This window comes from Miscanthus floridulus, chromosome 11 (assembly GCF_019320115.1).
Source record: "Miscanthus floridulus cultivar M001 chromosome 11, ASM1932011v1, whole genome shotgun sequence".
Classification (NCBI taxonomy): domain Eukaryota; kingdom Viridiplantae; phylum Streptophyta; class Magnoliopsida; order Poales; family Poaceae; genus Miscanthus; species Miscanthus floridulus.
The window spans coordinates 60,418,963-60,427,891 of record NC_089590.1 but is presented as its reverse complement, the minus strand read 5'-3'; the positions used below and the strand labels follow the sequence as shown (position 1 = coordinate 60,427,891).

General features: G+C 53.6%; 2 protein-coding genes across 2 annotated transcripts; one reads left to right on the top strand and one right to left on the bottom strand.

Moving 5' to 3' along the window:
• Positions 1–3,969: 3,969 nt before the first annotated feature.
• On the top strand, positions 3,970–5,253 carry LOC136492039 (beta-D-glucosyl crocetin beta-1,6-glucosyltransferase-like). The gene has a single exon (XM_066488195.1). It carries the CDS (start codon positions 3,970–3,972, stop codon positions 5,251–5,253), a length of 1,284 nt encoding a protein of 427 aa, XP_066344292.1.
• Positions 5,254–5,610: 357 nt separating this feature from the next.
• On the bottom strand, positions 5,611–8,929 carry LOC136493202 (uncharacterized). Its single transcript, XM_066489263.1, has 5 exons — positions 7,837–8,929; positions 6,880–6,937; positions 6,712–6,795; positions 6,490–6,631; positions 5,611–6,283 (listed from the first exon to the last, which is right to left on the bottom strand). Exons 1-5 carry the CDS (start codon positions 8,318–8,320, stop codon positions 5,882–5,884), a joined length of 1,170 nt encoding a protein of 389 aa, XP_066345360.1. The 5' UTR covers positions 8,321–8,929; the 3' UTR covers positions 5,611–5,881.

Genomic DNA, 8,929 nt, shown 5'->3' with positions numbered 1-8,929 from the left:
GCGCGCACACGCGGCCCGCTGACCAGGCCCATGCAAAGCAGGTCGGCCCGCGACAAAGAGAGAGCCCACGTGCGAGGCACTTTTGCAGCCAGCACCCTGGATAATTCCCAAACTGCACCGGAGTCCTATCACTCACAACTACTCTCGTTTAACTCCTTGGAATTCTAGAAATTTTCCCGCTCACACCCCCCCGTGACCCCGCGTATGGCGGCGCGATGAGCGGCGGCATGGAGAAGCTACGTCGGCCACCAGAGGTCCACTTCGGTCCGTCGATCGGGCCGACACTCATCATCTAGGTTTCCACTACCTACACCTAGCAGCGACGTGGGGCTACGGGACGAGCTAGAGATGGCTACGGCGGCGCGTGGCCAGCCACGATGGTGACGCAGCTGCCCCGACGAACTAGAGCTGCTACGGTCCCAACCAGCTACCGTGAGAGCATCAAGGGACTACCATAAGCCAAGCTGCGGTGAGGGTTGGAGTGGAGAGCGACGGAGGGAGGCCGGCCACATGCGGCCGAACCGTGCGGCGTCATACCACGGTGGCACGGTCGCATCAACGGCGGAGTAGAGGCGGTAGCGACTGGACTAGGGTGCGTAGGGCTAAGAGGAGAGCAAGGTGAATGTAGTGGCGCAAGTAATTGGGCTTGGGTGGAGGAATGGTGGTCTGCCCTCGGTCATGGCCGAGGCGTGGCCTTAACGTCACGCTAGTGGAAAGGAGCCAAATTGGCGCTTGGCCGGGGCATCATCATGGCTAAGCGAGGTCGGGCGGCGAGAAGACAGGAGGGCGAAGGTGCAGACGAGCGGAATTGAGTAGAGGTGCCTGCTCTCTGGCTCGGACGTGGGCACGGCTCGACGGCGGTAGAGAGATGAGAAACAGAGAGAGGGCGGTGGGGTACAGCCGGTGGCTATGCATATCACGCCTTGATGGATGTGGTTGGCGTGACCGGGGAGACCCACTTCCAGCGCTAGCAGACAGGAGTGCGCGTTCGCAACCGGTGTGGCCCGCGCACCGTAGTGCCATCAATGGCATGGCGACGGCAAGCACGGCCACGTGCACGCGGCATCCAACCGGGCCAGAGGCACAGCGCAAGGATGACGTGATGGCAGCGGCATCGGCTGCGTCGCGACACACGGCGGGCTGGCAGCGCTGCAGCGCGCGGGATAGGGGCAGCGCCGCACGGCCGCGCGAACGGCAACAGCGGCCCCACACCGCAGCGCCCTCGACGGACCGGACGGCCGGCAAGGCTAGCCGAGCACGGACAGCGCGCGGGCGCACTCAAGACGCACCGACACAACGACGTCGTGCCCCTGAGGCGCGATGACCGCGCCCACTCGGGGAAACAGGCCAAGGACGTGCTATGCACGGTTTTAAAGCTCCCACTGCGACTAAACCGCTGCTACAAAACCTAAATGGTCTTAGCTACGCTCAAGATGGTATATGAGACTACCAAATCGAGCTATAACACTACACCACCCCTTAACCCAATCTCTCAAAATAATTTACTAAACATAGCATTGTCTAGCTGTTGACAAACCTAGAAATTTTTCTAAGTTTTTGACCTGAACTTGATTTCAATTTGTAATTTCTAGGCTAGTAGAAATATTAGTTAGTAATATCATTTTTCAACTGTAAGTATTTCACTATTATCAACAAAGTTCATATTTCAAACTTTATTTAAGTGTCACATATGTGTTCTATAGTGTTTTTGTTCAATAAAAATTGGTTTACAACCCTACTTGCTAATTGTATGAGTTATGGAGTAACTTTTTGTTTAACACTTGTATTGATCGTTTTAATTGCAATGCTTCATCTATGCACTCCATCACATGCACTAACACATAAATATGATGCTCATGACGTGTCTTAGTAAATGATTTAGGGTGTAACACCGAGGGTGTTACATAGACGGCTTGGAGTAGCGGAGGAGCTTTGGCACAAGTTGTTGATTGTTCGTGGCCACTCCCGATGATATTGTGAGGGGTTCTTGGGCTTATTCCCATTCGGAGCGTCAAAAGCCACTTTAGTGGAATGCTCGTGACTTGTGTACCCTCATCTTATGTTGGTTCTTATGGCACCCTTGTGTAGGTTTTGGCTTGTGCATGCCAATTAACGTGTGAACCACCAAGTGAGTGAGTCGTCACAACGAGGACGTAGCTTGCCGGCAAGCAAGTGAACCTCAGGATAAATCTTGTGTCAAATTGGACTTCATTGTTATTGATTTATCTCTTGCCGGCTCGGTACAATTCACACTCCTCTTGTACTTACATTTCTAGCATTACTTGTGTAGTGGTAGCTCTAGTTTAGTTAGTGTAGCCTAGTTGAGTAGCTAGAGGTAATTAGTTGATCATAGCTAGCTCACTAGTGTAGAACTACAGGCATAGCCTTTGTGTGCCTTAGTGATCATAATTAACTTGAATTATGGATAGGTGGCTTGCCTTTGTATTAGAGCTAGAGCAAAACCGTATTTCACCATTTAGTGTACTAATCAAGTTGCTCTAGTATTTTGTAGATTTTTTATTAGGCTATTCACACCCCCTTCTAGTCATTTAGGACCTTCCAGAGTGACCGCTTGCACACCGAGTCGCCGATGAGTAGGGGCGGATTCGCCATTGAGCACTAGTGAGCAGGAGCGGCACTGAGGAGACAGGGTGGGGAGCGGTCTCGCCGAGTAACAAATAGTAGGAGCAGCGGGAATGGAAATTTCATCAAAACTTTCTATAGTTCGCGCGGGAGACACGCGCAGGCTTGGAAATTTTAGACGTACCATCTCCGCTGGCTATAAGCGGCGGTGAAGGGAGTGCATACCGTTGGTGATGATTGGGTCCTATGAAGCTGTCAACACGAAACACCCAGTATAGTCCGGTGTTCACTAATAATGTGCACAAATTGAACGTTATCATGTACTCCGATTGAAACAAAGCCAAAATGACGTGTTTTGCGCGCTGGCGAACCGCTAACACACGATCGAGCGAGCGTCGGCTTCCACGAGGTTTGGGGGAGGTGAACCGCTAACCCATGACCGAGAGAGCATCGTCTCCCACGCGGTTTGGCGGAGACGAACCGCTACTCATAGGAACTATTTAGCGCAAGGTCCCTCTTCGCCATTGGTATCAAACCTCCTCTACCCATGGCTTCTCCAAACTTAGATATGCACCTGTGTATCTTCACTCTTAGCCACCGCCATGGGCGAGCCTTTTAGGAAGCGCGCACGGGAGGGGAAGAAGCCGTGCCGGTGGTGAACAAAGCTGATGACGCTCCGATGGATGCCTTTGTATCTGGCGACGATTGGGCCGTGGTGAACAAAGCTTCTGGCTACTCACTCGCCGTTTGTCTCAGTCCGCTCGGTCCGAACTCCGCAACTGCATATAGCCCTGAAACAAGCGGCGCTGTTGAGGACGGCTCCAGAAGAGGCCGCAACAGCGACTGCCATCGTCCATCGACTAAGGGGGCAACCCTCGACCTTCTTGGAGGCACGACGGCAATGGTGTAGGAACCGAACGAGCTGTCGCCTTAAACCGGCGGTTTCCCGGGAGGCAGAGACATCGATAGATGGTTCAGAGAGAGCTACAAGCAGCAAGTTCAGAGGGAGTAGCTTGGCTTGGCTGTTGCTTTACAACCAAAAGACTAAATTGCACGGCCGGTCCTTAAAGTATTTGATGGTTCTCATTTGGGTCCCCAAACTATAAAATCGTACGTTTGACTACCTAATGTATTTAAGTGATCTTATCCAGATCCAAAATAGATACGAAGAGGGTTAGTAGCTGACGTGAACATAATTTGAACAGAAAACCCGTGAGACATGCAACGTCCCCGTCGGTGGCGGCTCCTGCAAGCCGCGCCCCATGCCTACACTCGTCCCGTGGGCGGCGTGCCATCACTGGGCCTCGGCATCGACTTGGGCATGGCCATGGGCGCCGGCCTCGGGCCCTAAGCGTCCTCGTAGCAGCTACGGCCTGGGAGTGGGTGATGAGCGGGCTGGCGAGCACGGAGAGGAGGTCCGCGGCGACGGCCTGCGGGGAGCTGGCTGATGTGTCGGGCGAGGACGAGGAGGAGGAGGCGCAGCAGGAGGCGGAGAAGGAGACGGCGAGGGAGATGGTGAAGGCCAGCTTCAGCGACAGGGGAGCTGGCCGGAACCGCAAGAGTAGCATGCCCGCGGTGCACCTCAGCACCTGCAGCGCCGCCGCCACCTCCTTCTTCATCCACTGCCTCGGCAGCGCCCGAGCCGGCCGCGCGTTCCCGTTCCAGGGCGTCGGACTCGGCAGCGCCGAGGAGGAGGCCAAGTACACGTCCATGTTCGTTGTCCGCGACCACCCCGACGCCCTGGTCCCCGAGCGCAACCGCCTGCTGCTCAGCCTCGCGCGCTCCTCGTGCTTCGTGGCCATCAAGACGTGCGCCGACATCGAGCGACCCTACATGGGCTACCTCTCCGAGCTCCTGGACGGCAACGAGATCGTCCCCGTCGGCCCGCTGCTCGTGGATGACTCCGACGCCGGCGGCGCCAGCGCCGGCACGTCGTCCGAGTCCGACCGCGTCACGCGGTGGCTCGACACCCAGCCCCCCGCCTCCATGGTGCTCGTCTCCGTCGGCAGCGAGTACTTCATGTCGGAGCAGCAGTTGGCGCGGATGGCGCGCGGCCTGGAGCTCAGTGGCGAGCGATTCTTGTGGGTGGTGTGGTTCCCCAAGGGCCCCGAGGACGACGACGACGCGGCGCGCGCGCTGCCCCGCGGGTTCGCCCCGGCGCCCGGGCATGGTCTGGTGGTGGAAGGGTGGGCGCCGCAGAGCCGCGTCCTGGCGCACCCGGCCTGCGGCGCGTTCCTGTCACACTGCGGTTGGAGCTCCGTGCTGGAGTCCCTGGCGGCGGGCGTGCCGATCGTGGCGCTCCCGCTGCACATCGACCAGCCGCTGGGCGCCAACCTGGCCGCGGAGCTGGGCACCGCCGTGTGCGTGCCGCAGGAGCGGTTCGGGGAGTTCCGGGCCGAGGACGTGGCGCGCGCGGTGCGCGGAGCCATGCGCGGGGAGGAGAGCCGCGCGCTCAGGCGCCGCGCCGCGGAGCTGCGGGAGGTGGTGGCGCGGAACGACGCGGACGGCGCGCAGGTCGACGCGCTCGTCCAGCGCATGGCACGGCTCTGCGGCAAGGGACAGCAGCGAGTGGCCAGGCGGCGCCCACGGGTTGAGGAAGTCGAAGAGGAGGTGGTCCAGGCGGATTGTGATTTGATTGCCACTATCATCTACGGCCACGTCAGCTTCTAACCCTCCTCGTATCTATTTTGAACATAGATGAGATCGCTTAAATACATTAGGCAGCAACGATTTCATAGTTTGGTGACCCAGACAAAAACCACTCAATTCTTTAAGGACCAGCCGTGCGATGTACTCCAACCAAAAAATGTAGCGGCACTCAGCCTTTCAGATACACCCTGACCTTGATGTTCCAGGTGCATATGTTATCCTATCTGAATCACCACACACCCTCACATGCCTTCACGTCGATAACAACGAACCGTTGTTGTTTCAACCATTCCATTTGATTCCGTAACCTTCTTCCGGTCGACGACTGGTTTTAAGGAACGACAGGCTTGTATTCGCAAAAGTGCAGATATTAAGCACACGAGGGATTAGGGAACAAAAGCATATTGTACCGACACTGGCGAAAGCCAGCTCAACTGAAATGCAGGAAAACAGGTGCACTCGCATCACAAAGAATATACATCATTACACTGCTGTCGCTCAATGGTCCTGACACGCCCAAGACTAAGATTGTTCTACCCTACATTGACGAGTGGTAAAACTACAGAAAAAGGACCCCGAATCACACCTACACTATAGCACACAAAATACACAAGCTAACACCATCTCGCCTCAGCGCCCCTCCTAACCGCTATGAAATGCTGAGCTCATCTATAGTCCTGGAGAGTTCAATATCTGAATCCAGCCCATTCGTCCCGTTCATCTTCTGCTCTGCCGTGGCATGGTTGCTATCACTTGAATTTGCTAGGCTTCCATCGGTAAGTTTAACAGCACCAGCTGAGGAGGCCACACATTCAGCAAAACGGTAGCAGCAGATAAGGTGGTCGTTAGTCATGCCAGAGACTTGCATGAAGGTATAAACGACTGTTGGGCCGACGCTGCGGAAACCCCTTCGAACCAAGTCTTTGCTTATGGCATCTGCTTTTGATGTTTTGACAGGCACATGACGAGAGTACCTGAATCGGCTCAATATAGGTTTGTGGTTCACGAAGCTCCAACAGTATTTATCAAATGATCCAAATTCCTCTATGATCTGCAATGACATGCACTTAATTCAGACAAGAACAAGTAATATCTAAGAAGGCATCAGCTAAAGGCATCCTTGTTTTAAGAAGGGGAGGGTAAATACATGTGTGGTTGTATTTCAAGCTATCCCACAAACCACATCATCGTTTTTAAATAAAACAGTATCTAGACTCTATCATGCCAACAAAAAGTTCAAGAGTACGAAGTGGTAACCTTGAGTATTTGGCGTGCATTTTCAATAACACCACGCAGTTTCTGTTCAGATAACAAGGAGCCGCTAGGACTTCCAGGTGCAATAATCTTCTTCTCACTTAATTTTGAGACCAATACTGGGTCAAAATCCATGAAAACTTCCCTGTGAACCATACAAGTAGATTACTAAGATTCCCAGCCACAGTAATAGGTTCAGGAACAGAAGGAAATGCAAAGAGGTACCTGAATATGTCTCTCTTATTCAGAATTGCTGGCCATGTCAGTTCAGCTAATGCCCCTGACAGCACTAGCAGCTCAAATAACTTCCTGCAATTTATATGAAGCATTTGATTATTTAATAGTTGATGATGTTATGAGAAAAAATATATACCAACAGTTGTTTCTGCATACTTGTCATCATGAACAGGAACTCCCCACTCTTCATCGTGAAATGCAGCATAACAGGGATCTGCAATTGTAAACGATAATCAAAATAAATATTCAATACATACAAGGAGAATAAAAAATAGAAGTTCTATTGCTCTGTCAATGAACATGAATAAATGATGCGTAGTGAACAGTAACAGCCTGCATTGTGCTCATGGGTCTCATATGCATTGAAACATATAAGGTCATAAACTTGATTTCAGAATGAACTATCACTTTTGACTGATAAATGAGGGGCAGATTAAGCTAACACAACGTACGAATAAAGAAATCATCTAGTTCACTTCAACATGTGTATTATTGGGCAAACGGGTGACAAATATCCTACACCTTGACCAAATTTGTAACCCTCATTAGCAGACTCAATTTCAGTCGTTTTCATGATCAAACTAGAGGTTAGCAAGGAACCTTGGTGCATAACATTATCAACTCCCATTTTGGATATTTTTAGGTAAACTTTCTGATTCCTGAATAAAAAAAACAAACTGTAGAACATGAATCTAATGAGAAAAGAAACAGCATTTTGGATATCACTTCCAGATTGTTCTAACCTCTGCTCCGAATGAATCGGTTCAATGTCAAATAGCAACTTAAACATACAGAAACAGCATTCTTATCATTTCAATTTTGTGATCTTAGAATAATGCTCGTAGGAGAACTGGAGATTACAATGCCCCTATCATAAACAATTGACATGGCTGATGGCTCCCAATTCCCACTATGCAAAGCCCAAGCTTAAGTCAACTAGCATTCTAGATTCTGTCTTACTGAGAGATAGGCCTTTAGTTGTGCATAGACCCAAAATTTAGCTTCTCTATTAGCGACAGGGTAACTATTAAAGCACTACAAACTGTTATACTAAACAAATTGCAGGTTACCCTTAAATCAAATGCTAAAAACATGAAAGCCAGAAGCACGCACCAGTATTTGCTGTCACCCACGCGCACCTCCTCTTCACACCAGCAGCATCAGTCTGGGAAGCCAATCCACCCTCCCTTTCCAGCATGGAAACAGGCTTGTAATCAGTCTGAGAGAGGGTCTTCTTCTTCCTAGCCCCAAATGCCGGCCTCCCAATCCGGCCCGTGGATGCCCGGCTGCAGAAGGAGTCCGAGGACGCGTCCGAGGAGCAGGACGCGTCAAGAGACAGCCCCGAGCGCAGCAGCAGCTCCTGCCGACGCATCCCTGCGGGCACGCTGAGCGAGGGCAGCAATGTGGGCACGGCGGCAGGTTTCTTGTCCTCCGTTGCCCCTGCCGCCGCGGCTGCATCCCTCCCGGGCCTCGGTGAGGGCTTCCGGCCGCGAGTAGCGGACACCGAGCGCGTCCGGCCCCTCGCGGATCGCGGTTCGGAGTCCCCGCCGCCGCCGGACGCCGGCGACAGCCGCCCCCTCGCGCTAGCCCCGGACATTGGACCGAGCCACCGACTCCTTTGCAATCTCAAACCGCCCGACAGACCCTGCGCCCTTCAGAACCCCCAGAGCGAGCTAAAATCGGCGAGGCATTGCTGCGGAAACACCGAACTCCGGCCGAGGCAAGAGGCGGATTGCAGACAGCTCCCGCACTCGAAGCAAAACCTCAGCTCTTCCGCCGAAATCCGACCTGAAAACCCTAGCAATCGCCGCCAGACCAGCCCGGCATTGCGGAGACACAGCTCAGGGCCCTCGATCCAAATCCCCCACAGGTGTCAAAACCTTTCCCAACCGAAGCCCCCAGAGTCCGAGCCACAAGACCCCGCAGGAATCAGCACGAACAGCTCCCTCGAGGCTCGATTCGGGGGACCCCGAGCGGCGGAACGCCCCGCGCCAGGACCCGCGGCAATGGCGAGGCGATGCGGCACGCCGGCGAACCGAGAGGAAACCCTAGGAGGAGGAGGCGGGTGGGGGAGCGAGGAGGGGAGCCTCGAGCCTCGGCAGAGGCTGCTCGGAATTTACTGCCGCTGGTATTGGTGGGTGGGTGGAGGACTGGAGGGTGCCTGCCGTGGTGGTCAGCAGTAGATTTGGCTCGGCGAGGTACCTAG

Bases quoted from the DNA above. Each gene is read 5' to 3' on its own strand.
- LOC136493202 (XM_066489263.1), bottom strand. From the start codon at position 8,320: ATGTCCGGGGCTAGCGCGAGGGGGCGGCTGTCGCCGGCGTCCGGCGGC. The intron at 6,632-6,711 runs GTACCTCTTTGC...TATGGTTCACAG, and splicing joins AATAAGAGAGACATATTCAG to GGAAGTTTTCATGGATTTTG. The intron at 6,284-6,489 runs GTTACCACTTCG...ATGTCATTGCAG, and splicing joins ATGCACGCCAAATACTCAAG to ATCATAGAGGAATTTGGATC.
- LOC136492039 (XM_066488195.1), top strand. From the start codon at position 3,970: ATGAGCGGGCTGGCGAGCACGGAGAGGAGGTCCGCGGCGACGGCCTGC.